Below are 21538 nucleotides of genomic sequence, written 5' to 3' on the forward strand. Positions count from 1 at the left end.
GAGGGTGGTACCCAACCCCTACCCCAACCTCTCCAGTTGGTGCCTGCAAGGGTTGGGGTGACCTTACAGGCACTGCTGGGTGGGTCCCTACCCCCAGCCTCCTCCAATTTGGTAGGCACTGGCCTTGTTTCTGGGATCCTCAAGACCCCTCCCTCATAGGCAGGGCAGGCATCAAGACCACCCGGAGCTGGGGTTCTCCCTGGGGCAGTGGATCATGTTCATGGTGCCCCATGTACACTCCAGGATATGTTTTTCTGGTGAGACCTGGGCACCAGTGGGGGTGGACAGGATGGTTGGTAGGCCCATGTCCCTGGGCTCAATGAGGATAACTCCTGTGACCTTGGGAAGAAAGAAAGAAAGAGAAGTCCCTATCTGGCTCGGCTTGCTGGTGCAGGAGGTGTCAGCCAGGAGCCCTGGAGCCAATCCCTGCCCTAGAGAACTACCTACTGGGGGTCAAAATGACTCAGAGATGGAGAAAGCCACACAGTTGAATACTGAAGTGTCTGGATCCCGCCATGCCTGGAGGAAGCTCTACCACTGGACATTTCAGTTCCTAAAGCTTGCAAATTCTGTTCTGCTTCACACAGCTTGAGTCAGATTTGAGTCCCTTCCAACCAAGGGTTTTGCTAGAAAAACCTCCCACTTGAGAGCCTGAGGCCTCTTGGGCAATGCTAGGAGGAATTCCAGGAATCAGGGTAAGAACCCCATTGAGGCCTGAGGGTGAAGACTGACCTACAGGAGCCCAGCCAATCGCCAGAAACAACTGTGTCTGAGAAGGTGCCTACCTCCCTGCTACCTGCCCCACTGCACTCTGGCCCAACATCAAACACCCAATGACACCCAGGACCTGCCAATGACAGCCCAGAGAGGTCTTTATTGGTCCCCAGGATCCTGATCCAGCCTCACTATGAAGGCCACACAGAATGCAGGTAAGGAAGAGTCTGTTTTCTCCAGGAAAATGAAGTCTTCTGTGGGGCAGGATGCAGGGGGTGTCGTGCCCTTCTGGGGTCCTCCTCTGGGGCCTGTCGAGGTCCTTGGCAGGTCAGGGTACTCTGGTCTCACCTCTATTAAAACTTTCGGTTCTTGCTCAGCCGGTTGTGGCGCCAGATGTTTTGTTTCCGCAGCAGCCGCCAGTACTCCCGGGTCTCGGGGTCCAGTTCCTCCAGCTTCTTAGGGGGGCCCACATTCACCTGGAACAGCCTGATGGGGCATAGGCAGGAATCAGGGCTTCTCGGCAACCCTCCATAACTGCCAGGCACTTCGGGCAGAGGCAGGCAGAGGCACTGGCAGGACTGGGTCTGGGGGCCTCAGTGATCTAGGGGTGCTCCCTCACGTTTCCCGGGCCAGTTTTCTGGCTACGGAACAAGGGAATACTCCCATCTCAGTAGTGATGTCTGAGGTGGGCACACACCAAGCCTCTTCCTGCCTCCTAGCCACTGTCTGCTGTGGGCCTATAACCCCTACCCTCCCAGTCAATCTTTAGCATCTTCCCCAGCTTTAAGGATCAGCACATGTCAATGGCTTCCATGTCCTGCTAATGCCCTCAGGGCCAAAAGCAAAATCTAAATCCCTGCAGCTCCCAGGCCCTGCCAGGACTGGGCTCTATGACCTTCCTGCCTTATCTACCCCTACTCTCCACTTCATTCCCTAAAAACCCGGGTTAGTCCTACCCCAGGGCCTTTGCACTGGCTATTTCCTCTGCCACTCAAGCTCCTTTCACCCACTCAGGTCTTCACTCATGCATCATCTCCCCAGAGAAGTTCTCCCAGAAACCTCAGATTTGATCAACCAGGCTCTTCCTCACCCGATTACTGGTTTTCCCCGCTCTCCAGCCTGATCCACTCACCACTCAGGGTACTCAGCATCTGGCTTCAGGACCACGTCCTGGCCCTCCTTGTAGATGTTGATGCCCATGGCATGAGTAGTAAGCCGGACAGGGTCTGTGCACACTTCTGGGTCTTTCAGGGCATCACTGACCACGCCGCCTTTGCCACCTTTGCCCCCCTTAATGACTGGGGAGCAGGGGTAGAGTCGGTTCAGCTTGGTTCAGCCCTCCAGAAGCCAACCTTCCTTTCCTGGCCCCTGCCCCTCAGGGTGGCCCCAGGCCCTGGCTGGCCTCTGTCTACTGCACTCAAATGACTAAGTTGGAGGTGACTGCTGCATTAAACAACACTGATGCCGAGTGGCTGTGTCACTCCTTTTCAATTGTTTTCTTTCTGTTTACCTCACAGAGAAAGTGCTATGTCTCTAAGAACTAATATTTATTCGTCACTTCTCTTTTCAACAAAGAAGATCAGACAAGGCTGTAGCCAGCGAAAATTCAAATAACCTTCTTTTGGTTTTGCTTATGTGGTTAATACTCAGATGTGCCCCCACGACACCCTCAAATTTCCGGTGACTTGCCTAAGTTGCGCAGTGACCTAAGGGCAGAAATAGGATCGGGACGCAAGTTTCTGACCTCCTCTCACCCACCCCAGAACAAACCCACGCCTGCGCAGTTATGAGCGTTTGCTCCACGTAACCCACAGGCTCCTCACTCAGCTTGAGGCTGGCACCTGCGCACTGACTCCAATCGCGCCCGAGATTAGGTCCCTCAAACTGCGCCTGCCTGTAAAACCTAGCTGTATGCCTCTTTACGCTTGCGCTTCGATTCCAAGAACCTCCTCCCCAACCAGCGCCTGCGCAGTACAAACTACCCAATGTCTTCGCTGTTCCCATCCTGGTCCCTCTTAGTCCAGCTCACCCGGTTTCTTGGCATAGTTCCGTAGAAAGAGTCTTTCTCGACCTGCAGGGTCCGGGAGCTTCCGAGCCCTCCATCCTGCCCAGGTCCGGATAGCCCCAAATAAGCTTCTGGCCGCCATGACGTACGCCAGCTGCCTACACGTACACGTTTTCGGAAGCGCCAGGGGCCTAAGGGTGCTTGAGAGACAGATGCTCCTAGAGATTCCTGGGAAATGTAGTACTCCAGCCTTAGACTTACATTGTGACATGTAAAACTTTTATAGGTATATCAATTACTGTATGAGGAGATTTTACAAGGGTGTTTCATTGACTTCTTGCCTTTGGTTAGTTATTTCTTTTATTGTTTAAAGTTTATTTATTTATTTATGTATTTATTTATTTATTTATTTATTTATTTATTTATTAACAGAGGGAAAGAGAGGGAGAGAAACATCAATATGTGGTTTCTGCTTGCTTGGCCCCTACTGGGGACCTGACAACTCAGTCACGTGCTCTGACTGGGAATGGAACCGGTGATCCTTTGGTTAGCAGACCAGTGCTCAGTCCACTGAGCCACACCAGCCAGGGCTAGTGATTTACTTTAAAGACCACACATTATACATTCCTGATTCTATTCAATTTACAATTACTCAAAGCCTAGAATTTAATAGAACCTCAAACCGTTTAGTTACTTAAACCTAAAAGTTATTAGAAAGCTAACACTTATTAGACTCATATTCCAGCCCAATTGCTAAACCCTTAAGTGGCTTGATTTTGTATAATCCTCACAGTTATGAGGTATTATCCCTCCTATTATCCTAGTATATCCCTCCAACTATAAGTTTATAGTTGAGGGAACCAAGGCTCGGGGAGGAAACGTTAAGCCAAGACGTGCCATTCAACCTCCCCACAGTAAGCCAAACCGGGAGCCCGTGTCCTTGCGCTGCTTCCGTTGTTATCCCTCAGTGGAAAGAGGCCATCTATCACTCTTCCTTAGTATTCCCCAGTCCCATATCCTCCCATTTGCCATTCCTTGGAATAACTACCACAGCCTTAGGAGAACGAAAGTGATTATTAACCCCAATTTGCAGTTAGGGAAACAGGCAAACAGGCCCAGAGGCCAGTCCGCACTCCCACGCAGCGTAGATGGAGGCTTGGGATTCGAACTTATGGTTCCCACACCTGGAGGGCCCGCTGGTCGAGGCGGCTGGGAGAACTACATTTCCCAGCAGGCTCCGCAAGGATGCGCATGCCCGGTAGGCCAGGAGCGCAGAGCGGACAGATCTGCGGGCTACGATAGGTCGGCCGGCCCCCTAGCTGGGAATGGTGAGCGACCCCGGCTGGGGAGACCCTGGCGGCCCTAGTTGTGGGGTCCTGGAGGTCGTACGGTGAGGCCACGTCGATTTGGAGAGTGACTGTCCCGGCAGGGTAGAACGGGATCTGGGACCGACGCCTGAGGCTATGGGTCTGAAGTCTTGATTCTTGGGTCTGCCTAAGTATTGGAGTCTTAACTCGTAGCTTTAGGCTTGAGCTGTATTTTCAGGCCGGGTCTGAGGTCCGAGTCTGAGTCTGGGGTCCATCTTGAGCGTGGCATTGAGGTTTTGAGGTTATGGTGGGCTTTCTGGTGTCTTGGTTCTCTAGTATTAAGTCTAAGGTCCTGGGTCTAAAGTTTTAGGCTGGGTTCTTAAGTCCGGCGTCTTGGGGATCCGCACCTGTTGAGTCTGTTTGTAAGGGTGTATCTGCAGTCCGGGTACCACGTCGCGGGAGAAGAAAGCTTGGAACATTAAGGGCGGGGGTGAACAGGATCCGTAGTGGGGAGAGGTGTGGGGTGACAGGTTCAGGGGGGATCCCTGCGTGTTTGGAGCCCAGGATGCCACAGACCTAAAACTGCTCATTCTGTGCCTGTGTTTTGTCATCTGTAAAATGGGGATCATAGCAGACCTTTCATTGCAGGATATGGTGGGATTAAATTATATGTTCTGTATGAACAGCTCCCAGCTAGCGTCTGGCACCAAGTTGGTACAAGGAATCTCATCTTTGAATGTCTTTCATATGCTGTCCTGAGCCTGGGGTCCAGGCATTGAATTCCTGACAGCTCCCCAACCCCTTCCAGGGCCTCCAGCCATGGACTTGGAAGAGCCCAGGGACACACCTGTGCCCTCTCAGGACCTCACCCCTGACTGCCAGTGGGACCCAGTGCCAGGAGGCCCATGCAGCGTGAATCAAATGGAATTCGACGGGCCAAATATTCCGGACCTGGTGCAACAGTTTGAGGCTCTGCCGGGTGATCTGGTGGGTCTGTCCCCAGATGGACTCCCCTGCCCCCTACACATTGCCACCGGTCACGGCCTGGCCCCCCAGGATGTGTCAGATGCCCACGGGCTCTTGTCTGCTGAGGCTGACAGGGACGACCTGCTAAGCCTTTTGCACCTTGAGGAGTGCTCTGCTTCCCAGTCTTGTCCCAAGGAGCCTCCAGACCCTGCTCCTCGCCTGTTGCAGCCCCCTGAAGACCCAAATGGGGATATTGGCCCCTCAGAATGGGAAGAGGGAGCCTCTGCTGAGCAGCATGACAGCAAGAGCTCGAGCAGCTCCCCAGAACCCTGGTTGGAGACAGTCCCTCTGATTGCTCCTGAAGAGCGGCCTGCCAGTGCTCAGGTAGTGCCTGCCCCAACCTCCAGAGCTGCTCTGCTGCCAGGAGCCACGCCAGGGGGACTCAGCCCTGTCCCTCTTCTGTCTTCTCCTAGAGCCCCGAGACTGTGGCTTCATACCCTGCCCTCCAGGAGGGTGAGTGTCCCGCCCACCCTGGCCCCAGGAACCTAGGGGTTTCAGAATAGTCTGAATCAGGCTCCTGAAATCTGACTCGAAGCTTGTCAGTAAGGGGTTGCTTCTAGAGAGGCTCTGAGAATGGTTTTAGGTGGATTCCTGATACCCTGGAAGAAGAGAGACAGCCTTGGGAATGTTCTAGAATGAGTAGAGGGCAGTAAGGCAGGCTTGGGTGTTTGTAGCATGCTGTTCTAGCATGTATTGGCAAATTATCATCTGTGGGCCAACTCGGGCCTACCACCTGTCCTGGTATGTCTTGTGAGCTATGATGACTTTTTTATTTTGAAGTGGTCAGGAAAAAAATCAAGAGAAAAAATATTTCTTGACATTTGAAAATAATATGCAACTCAAATTTTGGTGTCCACAAATAAAGTTTTATTGGGATACCGTCATGTCCATTCATTTACGTATTGTCTATGGTAGCTCTTGTGTTGTGACAGGGACCACCTGGCTCACAAAATAAAAAAATAATTTATTATTTGGCCTTTTGCATGGAGGTTTGCCAAACTCTGCTCTAAAGGCATCTGAAGAACCAGTTCTGGTCACCTGGAATGGTCTAGAATTTCCCCCTAAAGTACCTGAGGCTATATGTCAAATAGCAAATTCTATGGTTGTGAGAAGAGGATACAGTTTGGACCTGTAGTTCCAAGAATGTTCTAGAGTCATGGGTGGAGCTATGACTCACCTAGGGAGTTCCAGAACTTGCATTTTGCCTGTGGTTCTAGATTAAAAGAACTTAGGCTGATGAGAAGGTTCTTGAATGGTAAGCAGAGCTGTCTGGTTCTACTTGGACTGGGAAGTCCTCTTCCCAGAATGAATAGAATTTATCATGGCTATAGACCAGTAGGAAGTGTTCTAGAACTGGGGAGAGTGGTGCGGTTCTAGAGGAGTCATCAGAAAGTTCTAGAGTATTGCCAGACAAGAATATAATGTGAGGCCTATGTGACTTGAAATTTTCTAGTCGTCCACATTAAAAAGATAAACAGGTGACATTAATAACACATTTTAATTAGCCTAATATATTCAAAATAATACATTAACATATAATTAACATTTTATAATTATTTTACTTTTTGTTCACATTAGAGCTTCAAAATCCAGTGTGTATTTTGTACTTACAGAACATCTCAATCCAGACCAGCCCCATGGGCCTGGTGGCTGCCATATTGGATGGCACAGTTCCGGAACCCCAGAGCAGAGTTGTCTGTGGTTCCAGAGTGCTTAGATCATGAAGGACAAAGGGCAGAGATATCTGTGGTTTAAGTTCACAGACAGGAGTATGCTTTACTTCACTGGGGCCTGTATCTGTGGTTCTAAACCAACAAGCAATAGCAATTGATTAGAACACTCTAGAATTGCTGGCAAAGCTGTCTGGCTTGATGTTGCTCAGGGGATTCTGGAGCCATGCGGACAAAGCTTTATGTGGTTCTGGGCTAGCTCGTGTCTAGAGCCATGACCAGAGTTGGTTGTTTCTGAATGTTCAAGTGATTCACTGGGTGCGTCTGTGGTCATGAATTATTGAGGGAATTCTAGAACCATAGGAAGAGCTGCCTGATGCTCTTATGATTAAGAAATTCTCGAGTCATGGAGAGGGAAAGTCTGATTCTGGAGTCATGTAGGTTTCTAGAACCCCTGACAGAATTCTGTGATTTGAAAGTTGCCAGGGCATTCTAGAGACATAAGTCAGAGCCATCTGGGGTTGTGGATGGCCTGAGAGTTTTAGATACGTGGACAGTTGTCTCTCCCTGGGTGGATAGGGGAGAATTCTAAGACAATGGGCAGAACTAATTGCCTCTAGACTGATACAGGGGGAATTCCAGAACCACTGGGTGGAACTGAGTGCCGTTCTGTAGTGCTGCAGTTTTAGAAATGGGAGTGGGACCATCTGCTCTAGCCTAGTCGTGGGATTGTAGAAACACAGGGTGGAGGTGTCTGTTAGCACTAGTGCTGTTTTTGGATCTAACTGTGCTTCTGGACTCACAAAAGCCCCTGGAACTAACTAGGTCCTCTGCCTGGGAACCTTGAGTCAGGGACAGAGTTAGCTTTAGAGTGCCAGAACAGACAGGTTTAGACAGGGCCAAGCTGCTGGGCTGTGTCTCTTGCTGGCGGGATAGTCCTGGGAAAGTGGGCAAACGCGTGTGGGTCAACAGTATCAGATCATGAGAGGCTAGATCTCTCTGTGCTTCCAGACTTCAGGCAGCCAAGATCCTGGACCAAACTCCTAAGGGTGGACAAGCCTGGCCGTGGCTCTTGGGGGCTAAATTGTACCTCCATTGTTGCCCTCAGTATCAGGTCCCTGTGACCACGAAGACCTCCGAGATGGTGTCATATTTGGGGCCAAATACCTGGGCTCCACCCAGCTGGTGTCGGAACGGAACCCACCCCCCAGCACTCGAATGGCGCAGGCCCAGGAGGCTGTGGACCGCATCAAGGTGAAGCCAGGGGCTGGCAGGTGGGTTGGCGGGCAGGCAAGCTGCAGACTGGGCCCTCTAAGGCCTGGGAGCCTGACAGGGCAAAGGCTGGGTCTTTGGGTTTCTCCACCTGCCACCCCACCCCCACAGGCCCCTGATGGGGAGACCCAGCCCATGACGGAGGTGGACCTCTTTATCTCCACCAAGAGGATTAAGGTTCTGATGGTCGACTCCCAGGTACAGGACCCAGGCCTGGTCTCTGGGGTATGGGAGGCTCTGCTGAGGTTTCCGCGGCCTACCCAGGCCCGATCTCCCCCTCCTCCAGGAGGCCATGATGGACCACGCCCTGCAGACCATCTCCTACATTGCCGACATCGGCAGTGTGCTGGTGATCATGGCCCGCCGGCGGGTGGCCCGGCGGCCCGCATCCCAGGCCCACGGCCAGCGGCTCTACAAGATGATCTGCCACGTTTTCCACTCAGATGATGTGAGCAGCTGGGCTCCGGGTGTCCTGCAGCACAGGGGGACACAGACCAGCCCCCACCCTCCGCTGAAGCTCCCCTGGCCTCACTGTCCTCCCACTGGTCTTCAGTGATGGCAGCTGTCCCATCCCTCCAATGGGTCCCACACATTCCAATCTTTTCCATAAGACTGAGAGACTGGCACCAGATCCCCGAAACCTTCACTGTCCCAGGCCTGCCTCTCTCCACAGATTCCCCAGGACAGTGACTGTTTTCCCAAAATCTTGTCCCTTGGGAATCTTGCTCTGGGTGGGGAGGGAGGGCTGGGCTCTGAGATGTCAGAGGATTTGGGGGACCAGACGGAAGAGGGTGTGACACCCCCAGGAAGGTGCTGCCCATCCTCCACAGGCCCAGCTCATTGCTCAGGCCATCGGCCAGGCCTTTGCTGTGGCATACAGCCAGTTCCTGCAGGAAAGCGGCATTGACCCCCACCAGGTGGGCGCCCAGCCAAGCCAGGGGGCCACAGGCTCTGGCTACCTCCACAATGGAGACCTCGACCACTTCTCCAACAGCGAGAACTGCAGGGAGGTGAGCAGGTGGGTGGGTCACCCCCTGCGAGTCCCCACCAAGTGGCCCTCATGCCCCACCCATGTCCTCTTCAGGTGGTCATTGAGAAGCGCCGGGGTGAGGGCTTGGGCGTGGCCCTGGTGGAGTCGGGCTGGGGCTCCTTGCTGCCCACAGCTGTCATCGCCAACTTGCTGCACGGGGGCCCGGCAGAGCGCTCAGGGGCCCTCAGCATTGGGGACCGCCTCACTGCCATCAACGGGACCAGCCTCGTGGGGCTGCCCCTGGCCACCGTCCAGGCTGCTGTCCGTGTGAGTCCTGGGGTAGCATGGGTCAGAGAGGCTGGCCTGAGGGTCCCCAGGTGGTAGGCCAGCCTCTCCACGGAGCTGGGAAGGGGTGCCCAAAGCCACAGAAACACCTTCTTTGGACAGGTCTGTGGGGCCCACCCATAAGGGACATGCTTCTTACATACTTAGGGAAACTGAGGCTGGGAGAGGGGATGTCACCCATCCAGGGTGACCTCAGCAGTGTGTTCTTAAGACTTGACCCTTGTTGCCTACATAGGGGAAGTGAGGCCCAGGGATGAGGAGGGACCCGGCCAGGTCAGAAGAGTGGTTCTGACACAGTCCACACAGCATGTTACTGAGTGTTTATGACCCTGCCTGGTAGACGCTGCTAGAGACTTGCTTTTGACCATGAGGAAACTGAGGCCCAGGGAGTCAGGGAGGTGAGAGGTCACACAGCTCCAACCTTGAGGCCGTGCACCTCCCACCTGTGTTCCTAACTGCTTCTCGAGGGATCTTCTGGAATCGAGAGCCTTGACTCCCAATCTCCATTTTGCGGGTGGATAAACTGAGGCCCAGAGGAGGCTGCAGCTTGCCAAGAGGTCCAGCAGCCTCTCGAAGGCCCAGCTAGGCCAACAGTCCTTGTCCTGTGCACAGGAGGTAAAGTCGCAGACATTGGTGACCCTGAGCATCGTCCACTGCCCACCGGTCACCACAGCCATCATCCACCGGCCGCACGCCCGTGAGCAGCTGGGCTTCTGCGTGGAGGACGGCATTGTGAGGCCCCAGCCCAGGGCACTGTGTTGGGGGTGGGCAGCTTTAAGCATGCACCCCTGAGCAGCACAGCTCCTTCCTGTCCCTTCAGATCTGCAGTCTCCTCCGCGGTGGCATCGCTGAGCGTGGGGGCATTCGCGTGGGACACCGAATCATCGAGATCAACGGGCACAGTGTGGTGGCCACACCGCATGCCCGTGTCATTGAGCTGCTCACCGAGGCCCACACTGAGGTGCGTGGGCAGTGGATGGGACTGGGGGTGCCTTCCCACTAGCCCAGGCCCACCCTGAGCCCCTACCTCCTTTCCCACCCCCTAGGTCCACATCAAGACCATGCCGGCCACCACCTATCGCCTGCTAACGGGCCAGGAGCAGCCTGTGTACTTGTGACCGGCCACCCCCACCCCCCCGCCACCATGGTGCCTTATCCCCGCTGGCCCTGGAACTCCTGTCAGAGGTGCCTCCTTGGCTGGCCGGGGCCCCAGAGGATTCTAGGCTGTATATTATTTTCTGATGTAAAAAATTAAAAGCTTATCAAATGGGTAAGGTCTTGGATCAGGGCGTGGCCGGGGTTAACAGGAAAAACAGGATTTAACCCTGGCACCCGCGTCCTTCCTGAAAGCCCCTAGAAGCAGCATCGTGAAAATGTTTATTAAAGACCAGGCGGAAGGAGGCAGGGTTTGGGGTTCTGTACGAGAAACCAAGACCCAGCTCCAGGGAGGAGAAGGGAGCAACCCGCTGGCCGCGTGGGAGGTGGTCACAGGTCGGTGGCTGGGCCCCAGTCGTAGCCATCTTCGTCGGAGGACCCCACGTCTCGGGCTTGTGTAAACTTTTTCCTCACAGCTTCCCGAGTGTATGTCCTGGGGTCAGGAAATGGAAGAGATGCTGTTAGTGGGGATGGTGTGGACTCACCATTAACCGCGGCTGGCTCTGTGCTGGGCACACTGGGTGTGGGCAGAGATGAGCAAGCCCGGGCATTGTTAGGGGGTTGGCTTTATTAATGACCTCCTTCACAGCCTTCTAAGCCCCTGTTGCAATGCCCCTCCTTCAGGAAGCCTTCCCAGTGTTACCAGAAAGAGGATTCCCGCTCCCATGGCCTGACTACACAGGGCTTAGATCGCCTCTGTCTGGCTCCAACTTGCCTACCAGAACAGTGCCACAGAAGGATGGCTTGGTTCTAGGTCTCTTCACCCCACCCAAACCCTGAGTCCCAGGGAAAGGGTTGAGGGGCCCCAACCTGGAGTACAGGAGCTCTTACCGTATGCTGTCCTGTCGCGACTGACCCTGTGGGTGGTGGCTGTCCGCCTTGGAGAGGGAGAAAGCAGGTTAACCCCCCAAAAGTATGACAAGTTAGAGTGAGGTTCCACCCCCATCCCACTTCCCCACCTTTGCCTGGGCAGTGCTACCCATAACAGGCTGTCTTCTTGCCCCCATGGCCAGACTGCAGCTCATTGCCACTTTTTTCATTTTTATTTTTTAAAGATTTTTTTTTTCTTTTAGAGAGAGGGGATGGCAGGGGGAAAGGGAGAGAAACATCAATGTGTGACAGATTCGGTTTCTTCTCACACCTCCCCGCAACCGAGGACCTGGCATGTGCCCTGAAGAGGAACGGTTCACAGGCCCGCACTCAATCCTCTGAGCCACGCCAGCCAGGGCTCATCCCCAGTTTTAAATGAGAAAAGTCTGGGACAGGGGAAGGCCTTGGCTATATCCTAGCCTGTCAGCAAAGGGGGAACCAGGTTTCCCATCTGTACAATTTCTGAGAACTGCTGTCAGGCATTCATGAGTTCACGTATGTGAAGTGCTTAGGGTGGTGCCTGCCCGGTGAGTAGGCTGCCAGGAGAGCCGAGCAGCGGGGCGCTGCACAGCCCCACGGAGCGCCACTCCAACCAGAGACAGCACAGGTGTGCACATGTCACATTTATCGAGAGAAGGTCTGGAGGAAGCGGTGTCTTATGTCGAGTTGACAGGCACTACAGGGGGTAATGCAGCCCCAAATAGAGTAAGAACTAAAAAAAAAAATTGTTACTGTGAAATATCCAACTAATAAGCCAGAATTTGGGTTAATTGTCCTGAGTTTATTTTATTTTTTAAAATATTTTATTTATTTATTTTTTAGAGAGGGAAGGGAGGGAGAAAGAGAGAGAAACATCAATGTGCGGTTGCTGGGGGTCATGGCCTGCAACCCAGGCATGTACCCTGACTGGGAATCGAACCTGCGACACTTTGGTTCGCAGCCCGCGCTTGATCCACTGAGCTACGCCAGCCAGGGCTTAACTATTCTGAGTTTAAACAACCACCCTGTGATGTCAAGACTTTAGCGCCTGCCCTGTGTCCCAAATAAGGAAACTGGGCACACAGGCTAAAATACTCTCTAGAAGCGACTCATGGTTCATATAGCCTAGGTCTGGGTCCCAGATATGGGTCTGAGCAAGGAGCTCCTGTTGTCATCCTGGCAGAAAATAGGGTTCCCGGGTATCTGCCCCGTCCCATCCCATACCCTGCTCACCTGGGCCTCTCGGTGACCCGAGGATCTGCCATGATCCTGCAGGTTCTGCGGTTTGTCCACTAGCACAGGCTCCGAGGACCGGACCAGGGCTGGCTCGGGGGGCCCCTCATCCACGTCCGTGTAGGGCCCACCCTCGCCGTCTGTGTAGCCCTCGCCGTCTGTGTAGCCCTCGCCGTCTGTCTCATAGTCACTGTTGACCCGGCTGTCACAGCTCAGATCCGCAGAGCTGTCGGCCAGGCCACGGTGAGGGAGGTCCAGGTTGTCCTCCAGGGAGCCTTCTAGCTGTGGGGCGGGGTGGCCTGGCTGAGCCTCCTGGACCCCAGACCAAACCCCAGCCCAGAACACCACCTTCAAACTCCGGTCCCAAACCAGGTAAGACCATTGACCCTCAGGTTGATACTTAACCCTTGACCCCAAGATGAGTTTTGACCATTGAGCCCTTTCTTGACTCAAGGCTGAGACCCCAAAATCTGAGTTGAGCCCCAAACCTTGAATCTACCCCCTGTCCCCCAATCTCATCTCACCTCAGGTACCCGATTCAGGCTCTAATCTCAGGTCAAATCTTGGCCTTGGCCATGCCCCTGACCCCTGACCCCTGACCTAGCCCTAAATCCAGATAGAGTCTCCAAACCCTGGCCAGGTACCTGGTCCTCAGCTGTCCAGATGGGCCGAATCTGCTGCTCTTGGATAATGGCCTTGAGCTCCTGGTACCAGCCGTCACTTGTGCCGTGCAGGTGAATGGTGGCTGTGGGAGGGGGCGTGGGTGTGGGCTGAGAGACTCAGCCAGAACCACCGCTTCCCCTGGGACTCCCACTCCTGCCCTACCTGTGAAGAGGTGGTCACTGTGCTTCCACAGCTTCTGGGCTTGGGCATAGAGACGGCGGGTGCTGCGGCGGGACCCTGGCGCCAACCACTGGCGCAGAGCCTTGAGGGCCTTGCGGCTCTCGGGGGCACAGAAGACCACAATGGGGTAGTACTGCACGTAGTTGAGGCGCTCGACTGCTGAGGGTGTCACGTCTAGGAGTGCGTGCTTGTCCTGGGCGGGGGGTAGTGGGGGAGGGAGAGTGTGGAGAGAGAAACACACCCAGAACAGGCCAAAAGAGACAAGTGAGGAATTGGAGAGAAAGACTCAGGTCAGAGTGGACCCCAGCCCGGCACATCCACAGGCCAGCATGTGGAGTGGGGGCTGGTGATAACCCAGGCCACGGCATCTCGAGCCCCAGAGCCCCAGTTTGAGTCTCCCTGCCTCTTCCCAGGGCTGGCATGCTGCTGTGTGACTCTGGGCAGGCTCTGTTCCCCCCCAAAACCCCAACATCACAAAGCCTCCAAAGGGGGCTCCATGGGAGACCACACTTGCAGGGCATGGGGAGAGAACAGGTTGGATGCCTGGGCCTCAGTTTCCTGATCCATGAAATGGGGCCCAGCCCTGGCTGGCGTAGCTCAGTGGATTGAGCTTGGGCTGCGAACCAAAGCATTGCAGGTTTGATTCTCAGTCAGGGCACATGCCTGGGTTGCAGGCCACGGCCCCCAGCAACTGCACATTGATGTTTCTCTTATTTCTCCCTCCCTTCCCTCTCTAAAAATAAATAAATAAAATCTTTAAAAAGAAGAAGAAAGAAATGGGGCTCACAGCAGAGCCCTGCTTACTTTCTCCGCAATCACCCTCACAGTGTCCAGCTTGATGATCTTAGACGGGCTGTTGGTCCTCAACACGCTCTCTGTGGAGGGGAGAGGCAACCAGCAGCTTTCAGGTGTACAGTCTCCTAGCCCCTCAAATTCATGTCCACCTGTCCCTCCCCTGCTTAAGATCCCACCATGGTTCCCCATTGCCCTTGAGAGGAATCCTAACAGCAGCAGCAGGAGCTCCCGTTGGACTATGCCCAGTGCTGCTGGTCTGTGTCCCCTGACATCAGCCCTCAACTCCTCCTGAGGAGGGGAGGCTGTTACTGTCCCATCTGGCAGATGGGGAAATAGCCTCAGGGTCATGACGTCACCGGCTCAGAGTCACGGAGCCAACAAGCCACAGGGTCAGGAGCCTGACGCAGAGTCTGTGCTCCAGACATTCGTTCTCCCAGGCTTGGTCCCGACTCTAGGCTTTGGCTTGGACTGTGACATTCGCATTGTTGTGCAGCCATCACCTCCCTCCGTCTCCAGGACTTACATCTTCCCACACTGACTCTCCCCCCCCCAGCCCCAGCCCCCACCGTCTACTTCCTGTCTCTGTGGCAGGGGGACAGCTGACTCCTCTGGGGGCCTCCTGTGAGTGGGATCCCACGGTATTGTCCTGTGTCTGAAGCTTCACTGAGCATAATGTTGTAGCATGGGTCCGAATTTTCTTCCTTTTTACAGCTGAATAACATTCCATTGTCTGAATGGACCACATTGTGTTTTCCCTTCATCTGTCCATGGACACCTGGGTCGTATCCACCTCTGGGCTGTTGTGAATAATGCTGCTGTGAACCTTCATGTTCAAGTTGCAGCTTTCAGTTCTTTCCATGTGTCAAAAATTTTAACTTCCACCATTCGAACTATGTAAATACCATTCTTAGTAGGCTGTACAAAAATAGCTGGTGGGCCAGATTTGGCTTGGGAGATGTAATTTGTTGACCCCAGTTCTAGCTTGTTTCTGAAGCTGTTCATCTTTGGTCTCCGTGGGGGATCTTGTGTGTGTTGTAGGATGCTGTGTCCATAGCTCAGTAAACAAGTTTCTTGAACAAAGGAAGGAAGGAACAGCAAGCACATTGGCTTATTGGGCATTGACTAGCAAACTGTTAAGAAAAACTCAGAAGCTCTATCCAGCCAGACAATACCAAGATTGATTGAGGATGTCTGGCCTGGGCATTAGAATGAGTGCTGGTGATTCATGTTCTAACTCTTACCCCAAACAACATTAGCAGCCCCTCTCAAGCTGCCTCAGCCCCAGGGGCTGGAAAAGGGTTATGAAACGATTCACCAACAGGATTGCCAAGGAACCTGGTTTCTCACCTGCGATTTCAAACTGGTCAGGCATCTCAGCAGTCAACTTCTGCATAGCAATGTCTGCCACAGGTCCCAGGATCACCACTGGGCGCTTGAAATTGGCTAGGGACCAAGAAATAATGACAAGAATCAGGAGCCCGTTTGTGGCAAAGACTGCTAGCTAGGTTCTTGCACGACCACTCCCCACTTCCCCTTATAGTTTCATAGCTAGCCAGGCCCATGCTGCTCAGCTAAAGACTACATCTCCCAACTTCCCTTGCAGCTAGGGGTGGCCATGTGACCAAGTTCTGGCCAATGGGGTGCAAGCACAATTGTGTGCAATTTGGGGTTATATACTTCAAGGGAAGGGGTGAACCATCTGTTTTCTTTCCCTTTCCCGCTGGCTGGAATGTGGGTACCGGTGCACCATCTTGGACCACACAGGCACACAAACAAGACCAGGCGCCTGGATCCCTGAAACTGAAGTGGCCAGGCCACACTCAACTGCTTACTCTGGGACTGCAACTTGAAAAAGAAACTTTTTTAAAATTCAGCTGTCACTTGGGGTCTCTGTTAAAGCAGTTGAACCTAGCTAACTCGGTGGTCAGCAAAACTATCGATACAACTCTAGGGCCACATTTGGCCCACTGCTTGCTTTTTAGAGTTTTATTGGCACACAGTCATGTCCATTTATTTATGCGCTCTCAGGCTGCCTTCCTGCAGAGCAGAGTAGTTTTGAAAGAAACTGGCCCACAGACTCTAAAATAGTTACTCTCCAGCCCTTTGCAGCAAGAATTTGCAGACCTCTGGACTAACTGATAGATGCCTTCACCAATGTGGAAACGGGCGCAGAAGACACCCTGGTGGGAGGAAAGGGAGTAGCCAGCCCTCTTTATGCCTTCTCCCTTTCTCCTCCTAGGTGCCCATGCACGCGCGCTCGCTCTCTCGCTCTCTCTCTCTCTCTCTCTCTCTCTCTCTCAAAAGCTCAATACATTCATACTTCTAAACTTTCACTGCCTGGGGGTAGAAATTAAGCAGAGGGCCTTTGATTTTTAAGTGTTTTTTGTCTTGTTTTGTTTTTGTCCGGATGTTGGTGGAGCCCCTAAGGCAGCTCAGTCTTTTCTTATCCTGGGTGCTCAGCTCCTCCCATCCTCCTGCAGTGTTTATTTCTACAGGCCTCTGCACCTGGTTTTAATCCCTTCTCCCCTGAGACTGGGGAAGAGCTTAATCTCTTCCCCCTTCCTGACGTCTGGATAAGACTGTTCCCCTTCCCCCTTCTCAGACAGGGAAAGGCTCTATGTGCTGGTTTTGTGCCAGTGTGTTTATTTTTAATTGTGATAAAATATAGACAACGTGAAATTTAATGTTTTAACCTGTACATCGTAGAGTGTATAATTCAGTGGCATTTAGTACATTCACAATGTAGGGGGACCTCCTATGAGTGGAATCGCATAGCATTTGTCCTGTGCCTGACTTATTTCACTGAGCATAACGTCCTCAGGTTTCATCTATGTTGAGCACGGGGCAGAATTTTCTTCCTTTTTAAGGCTGAATAACATTGCACTGTCTGGGTGGACCACACTATGTTTATCCCTTCATCTGTTCGTGGGCACTCGGTTGTTTCCGCCTCTTTGCTTTTGTGAATAACACTGCTGTGAACTTTCATTTTCAAGCTGCAGTTTTCAGTTCTTTCCACGTGTCAAAAAATTTTATCACTTCTTTTCAACCATTAAAAATATGCAAATACTGCCCTGGCTCATGTGGCTCAGTGGATTGAGTAGCGACCTGTGAACCTAAAGGTCACTAGTTCAATTCCAGTGAGGTCACACGCCTGGGTTGCAGGCAAGGTCCCCAAGTGGGGACGTGCAAGAGGCAGCCGATCGATGTCTCTCTCACACATCAGTGTTTCTTTCCCTGTCTTTCTCCCTCCCTTCCCCTCTCTCTTAAAAAAAAAAAAAGGATCCTTAATAAAATATGTAAATGCCATTCTTAGTTAGTTGGCTGTATAAAAATAGCTGGTAAGCCAGATTTGGCCTGCGAGATGTAATTTGTTGACCCCAATTCTAACTTATTTCTGTAGTTGTTAATTTTTGCTCTCCTAGGAAGACCTTGTGTATTTTCTTTGATGCAACCAGCACTGCCATCTAGTTCTAGAACATTCTCTTCCCCCACCAAAAACAGCCCTGTTTACCTGAGCAATCATTCCCCGTTCCCCTTCCCCACTTTCTGCCTCTCCCTGATAGGGACGCTTCACATAAATGGAAACACTATGAGGCCTTTTGGGTCTGGCTTCCCTCCCTGAGCCTCACATTTTCAAGGTCCATCCACATTGTAGCAAGTGTCAGCACTTGACCACTTTTCACGGCTGGGTAATATTCCAGTGTGTGAACAATGGACCACACTGTGTTTATCCATTGCTAGCTGATGGGCACTTGGGTTATTCCCACCTTTTGGCTGTTAGGAATAATTCTGCTGTGAATGTGTGTGGACACATTTTGGTCTGAATACCTGTTCACAGTAGGCACATACTTTTAGGGCATTATTTACTTCAAACCGACCCCTTTAAATCGGCAGTACCCACTAAATGAATACCCCCCAGCCCCGCTCTGCAGCAGCCTCTGGCTATGTGTGGCTGTTGAACATTTGAAATGGGGCTTGTCTAAACCAAGATGTGCTAAGTCAAAACATACGCCAGATCTCTAAGACTTAGTGCAAAAAAAATAGTTGTGAAAAAACTCATTAATAATTTTATATGAATTATCTCTTGAAATAGTTCTTTGGATAGAGCATGTTAATGAACAAATCATTGCCCTGGCCAGGGGGCTCAGCTGAAGTGTTGTCCCACACACCAAAGGGCAGAGGTCTGATCCTGTCAGGGCGCACATTTAGGTTGCAGGTTCTACCCCTGGTTGGAGCACGTATGGGAAGCAACCAACTGACCTCTCCCCACACTCCAAATCAATAAACCTATTCTTGGGTGAGGATTAAGTAAAAATTAAAAGTATATATTATTAAAATTATTTTCAACCATTTCTTTTTATAGATTTTACATGTGGCTCGCATATTTCTATTGGATATAGGAGTTAATTTTTTTTAATCCCCACCTAAGGACACTTTTTTCATTGCTTTTGCAGAGAGAGGAAGAGAGAGAGAGAGAGAGAGAAACACCGATTGGTTGCCTCCCATACGCGCTGAGGATGAAACACGCCAGCCCCAGAAATCGAGACCGCAGCCTTTTGGTTACCGGACCACGCACCAACCAACTAAGCCACACCAGCCAGGGCTAGGAATTATTTTTTAAGGAATGAAGCCCTTTTCTGCCCCCTGTGGAAGGAGAGAGAGAAGCATTGTGGCTTCTGAAGGCTATCCTAGACAGTCCTAACTCTTATTTGAGGTGCCACGGCCCCCCGGCCTGGGTCCCACCTTCTCGCAGCACCACGCGTTCGTACGGTGGGTAGTGACCCTGCCTGGTCAGATCCGACAGGTCCTCTCGGCTCCGATGGGTCGTCTTCTTGGCACCCCGACGAAAACCCCGCAGTCGCCAGAACTCCGCCCGCCGACCAGAGCCCATGGAGGCGCCAGGCCCAGGCCCCACAGCCCGCTGGGCGGCCTCCAGACTGGCCAGCTGCTCTGCCCTGGGAAGAAGGGAGGTTAGTGAGCTCCGAGGTCAGCACAGTAACAGCCCCAAAGACGACCACGTCCCAGTCTCAGGGCCTGTGTACTCGTCACCTGCCACGGTACAGGGACTCTGCAAATGGGATTAAGTTAAGGCCCCTGAGGTGGAGATGTCCCAAGATTGCCCAGGGAACCCAGTGTCATCACAGGGTCCCCATAAGAGAAGGTGGGAGGGTCAGAGTCGGAAATGGAAGAGGCTGCGCTGCTAGCTGTGACGACAGAGGAAGGGGCCACGAGCCAGGGATGTGGTGGCTCTAGAAGCTCAAAAAGGCTGAAAATGTTCTCCTCTGGAGCCTCTTGAAGGACCAGCCCTGCCCACGCCTGGATTGTTGTCCTGAAACGTTCCTTTTGGCCTTCCGACCTCCAGAACGTGTGCAGACTGAATCCACTAAGTTGGAGTGATTTGTCCCAGTAGCCCCGGGAAACCCACACAGGTGCAGCTGCACCGCCCCGAGTCTTCTGCTCATTTCTCAGGCTGAACCATTAACATCACTAAGCAGTGACATTACAGGGAAACTGAGGCAGGGGGGCAGCCCCACTGAGGGTGGGGAGTGGTCCCCACCTCTTCTGGTTGGGAATGATGCCGCGCTCCTGCTCCCGGAGGTCACGACCCATGCGTACCACCAGCCAGTGGCCCCCACGGGTGTGGCTCTGCCCAGGGCCCGCATACAGCGTGTCCAGCACGTGGAAGACGTCACCACGGGTGAAGCCCAGGCCATAAGGTGGGCTGGGCTCCAGCTCAAAGTGTGTGCGGATGTAGAAGGAGTCGCCCACGCGGGACTGCACCATTTTCTGGAAGACTGTGGACAGGGAGAGGCTGTAAGCCAGCAAGGCCGCTGCCTGGACCTTACCTGTGCCCAGGGAGTGGGCCTCCCTGCAGGGCCAGGCACGGCTCCCTCTTCCCGCCCCAACTCACTGTCCTGCTTCCGCTGCGTCACCAGCTCCACCTCCTCGCCCAGTGGCAGCCCCAGCAGGACCTGCACAGCCTCCTCCCGAGTCAGGTTCTGGAAGGGCATATCATTCACCTGCCAGGGAGGGAGGAGGGGATGGGTGAAGCTCTGGTCATGAGATCCCAGCTCTCCCTCTGGACAAAGGCCACCCCCAACTGCTGCCAGATCCACTTTCATGGGCCCTGGTGACTGGGGACAGCCGACGGGGACATCAGCCTGTGGCAACATGGGCATCACGGATACGTGAAGATCTCGACCCAGAACCCAGGCACAGGACCTGCCATCAGTACTCGAACAACCAAGGCATGGTGGGCAGTCATCATCAAGGCATGGGACTGGGGGTCACAACAGTGACAAGATCGTGACACTGTGTGACACTCCAACAAGTCAAGACTTAGTCACAGGGTCATTACAGGGACAATGATATACAAACACAGACAGCAGGTCACAGACACCAGCCTTCAGGATCATGAGAGGGACAACAGTAAACAGACATGGACAGTGGGTCACACCTACTCTCAGCAGACTGGGGGTGGGGGGAGGACACAGGCTGTAACAGACCCGGGAGTGCCACCCCGCATGCCAGCACACCCACTGCCGGCCGTCTCCAGGTTACCTGCAGAATCTGATCTCCCGCCTGGATGCCCTGTTCCTCCGCCAGGCTGCCCTCCTGCACCCCGGACACAAAGATGCCCACATCGTTGCCTCCAACTAGCCGCAGCCCAATGCTGGTGCCCTTGCAGAAGCGGACCACCCGTGAGTCAGGGCTGTACCTGAGGGCAGGCAGAGGCAGGGCAGTCCAGTGAGGGCAGAGAGGTGAGCCCCACCCACTCTGGGCCTTGGTTTCCCAAAGAACCTCGAGGGACCTGTGACGGTCCCATCAACACATTGGCGCAGGAAGGCGGGAGTACGGTGACTGGGAAGACAGCCCAGAGATGTGGAGGGTTTCAAGTTGGTGCGCATTCGCCCTGGGGCACATACCCACGGTCCTCCAGGCTCTGGCTGCTGGGCACCCTGTAGATGTCATAGCCGCTTTGCCTGGGGGTATCTGAAAGGGAGCGGCTGGTCCATTTACCAGTCCAGCCACCAAATCTTCGCTATAGGGTGTCCCTACCCTGTGGAATGCCATCACCCGGCCCTTAGCCCTTCCCAGGGAACTGTCTCTGACCTCTTAGGCCCATGCCAGCCTCTCCCCCTCTGCCCGGCACAGCTGCACTGGCTGGGGTTAGAACAACCAGAGAAGAGGCACTCAGAGTCACCCGCCCCCCACCGCCCTGTTCACCTGGTTCCGAGATGGTTCTGGAATCCATGGAACTTTCCTGCTGAAGCTGGGTGCTCTCCCTGGTGGGAAACAGATTGGAGGTGGGGTGATTTTTTAGACTTTTCATTTATCTGGACTCAGATTCAAG

At 53.3% G+C, this 21538-nt stretch overlaps 3 protein-coding genes across 11 annotated transcripts in view; 1 reads left to right on the forward strand and 2 right to left on the reverse strand.

The window, feature by feature from the left end:
* Positions 1–854: 854 nt before the first annotated feature.
* On the reverse strand, positions 855–2900 carry MRPL54 (mitochondrial ribosomal protein L54). The gene is made up of 3 exons (XM_045831399.1): positions 2744–2900; positions 1847–2012; positions 855–1200 (listed from the first exon to the last, which is right to left on the reverse strand). The coding sequence occupies exons 1-3, from the start codon at positions 2859–2861 to the stop codon at positions 1068–1070; spliced, it is 417 nt and encodes a 138-aa protein (XP_045687355.1). The 5' UTR covers positions 2862–2900; the 3' UTR covers positions 855–1067.
* A 1089-nt stretch (positions 2901–3989) lies between these two features.
* On the forward strand, positions 3990–10571 carry APBA3 (amyloid beta precursor protein binding family A member 3). 4 transcript variants are annotated; one of them, XM_045830862.1, is made up of 12 exons: positions 4012–4186; positions 4835–5013; positions 5221–5376; positions 5466–5505; positions 7831–7976; positions 8106–8192; positions 8281–8442; positions 8825–9004; positions 9079–9291; positions 9922–10041; positions 10130–10270; positions 10356–10571. In XM_045830862.1, exons 1-12 carry the CDS (start codon positions 4183–4185, stop codon positions 10425–10427), a joined length of 1500 nt encoding a protein of 499 aa, XP_045686818.1. In that variant the 5' UTR covers positions 4012–4182; the 3' UTR covers positions 10428–10571. The 4 variants fall into 4 exon arrangements, with proteins under 4 accessions (XP_045686816.1, XP_045686815.1, XP_045686818.1 ...); XM_045830860.1 differs by having other exon boundaries at positions 3990–4109; positions 4835–5376; XM_045830859.1 differs by having other exon boundaries at positions 4002–4186; positions 4835–5376.
* Positions 10572–10669: 98 nt separating this feature from the next.
* The window catches only part of TJP3 (tight junction protein 3), a 29063-nt gene continuing 18194 nt past the window's right edge, over positions 10670–21538 (reverse strand). For all 6 annotated transcript variants that reach the window (XM_045830857.1, XM_045830855.1, XM_045830856.1 and 3 more), the window contains 13 exons: positions 21412–21470; positions 21111–21177; positions 20746–20902; positions 20096–20204; positions 19742–19979; positions 18928–19139; positions 15532–15627; positions 14194–14264; positions 13372–13582; positions 13191–13291; positions 12547–12828; positions 11296–11342; positions 10670–10897 (listed from right to left, as the gene is read on the reverse strand). In XM_045830857.1, coding sequence (XP_045686813.1) covers positions 10795–10897; positions 11296–11342; positions 12547–12828; positions 13191–13291; positions 13372–13582; positions 14194–14264; positions 15532–15627; positions 18928–19139; positions 19742–19979; positions 20096–20204; positions 20746–20902; positions 21111–21177; positions 21412–21470 — 1753 coding nt within the window. In that variant the 3' untranslated portion in view covers positions 10670–10794. The remainder of the gene's footprint in view (positions 10898–11295; positions 11343–12546; positions 12829–13190; positions 13292–13371; positions 13583–14193; positions 14265–15531; positions 15628–18927; positions 19140–19741; positions 19980–20095; positions 20205–20745; positions 20903–21110; positions 21178–21411; positions 21471–21538) is intronic.

This window comes from Phyllostomus hastatus, unplaced genomic scaffold (assembly GCF_019186645.2).
Source record: "Phyllostomus hastatus isolate PE091 unplaced genomic scaffold, TTU_PhHast_1.1 phas_contig_159, whole genome shotgun sequence".
NCBI classification, from domain to species: Eukaryota; Metazoa; Chordata; class Mammalia; order Chiroptera; family Phyllostomidae; genus Phyllostomus; species Phyllostomus hastatus.

What these genes read in the sequence shown, in the direction of transcription:
- MRPL54 (XM_045831399.1), bottom strand. Translation starts at nt 2,861, where the DNA reads ATGGCGGCCAGAAGCTTATTTGGGGCTATCCGGACCTGGGCAGGATGG. An exon ending in GAACTATGCCAAGAAACCGG is followed by an intron (nt 2,013 to 2,743) that starts GTGAGCTGGACT and finishes CCTGCTCCCCAG; the next exon opens with TCATTAAGGGGGGCAAAGGT. An exon ending in GATGCTGAGTACCCTGAGTG is followed by an intron (nt 1,201 to 1,846) that starts GTGAGTGGATCA and finishes ATGCCCCATCAG; the next exon opens with GCTGTTCCAGGTGAATGTGG.
- APBA3 (XM_045830859.1), top strand. An exon ending in TTCTGATGGTCGACTCCCAG is followed by an intron (nt 8,193 to 8,280) that starts GTACAGGACCCA and finishes CCCCTCCTCCAG; the next exon opens with GAGGCCATGATGGACCACGC. An exon ending in TCTGCGTGGAGGACGGCATT is followed by an intron (nt 10,042 to 10,129) that starts GTGAGGCCCCAG and finishes CTGTCCCTTCAG; the next exon opens with ATCTGCAGTCTCCTCCGCGG.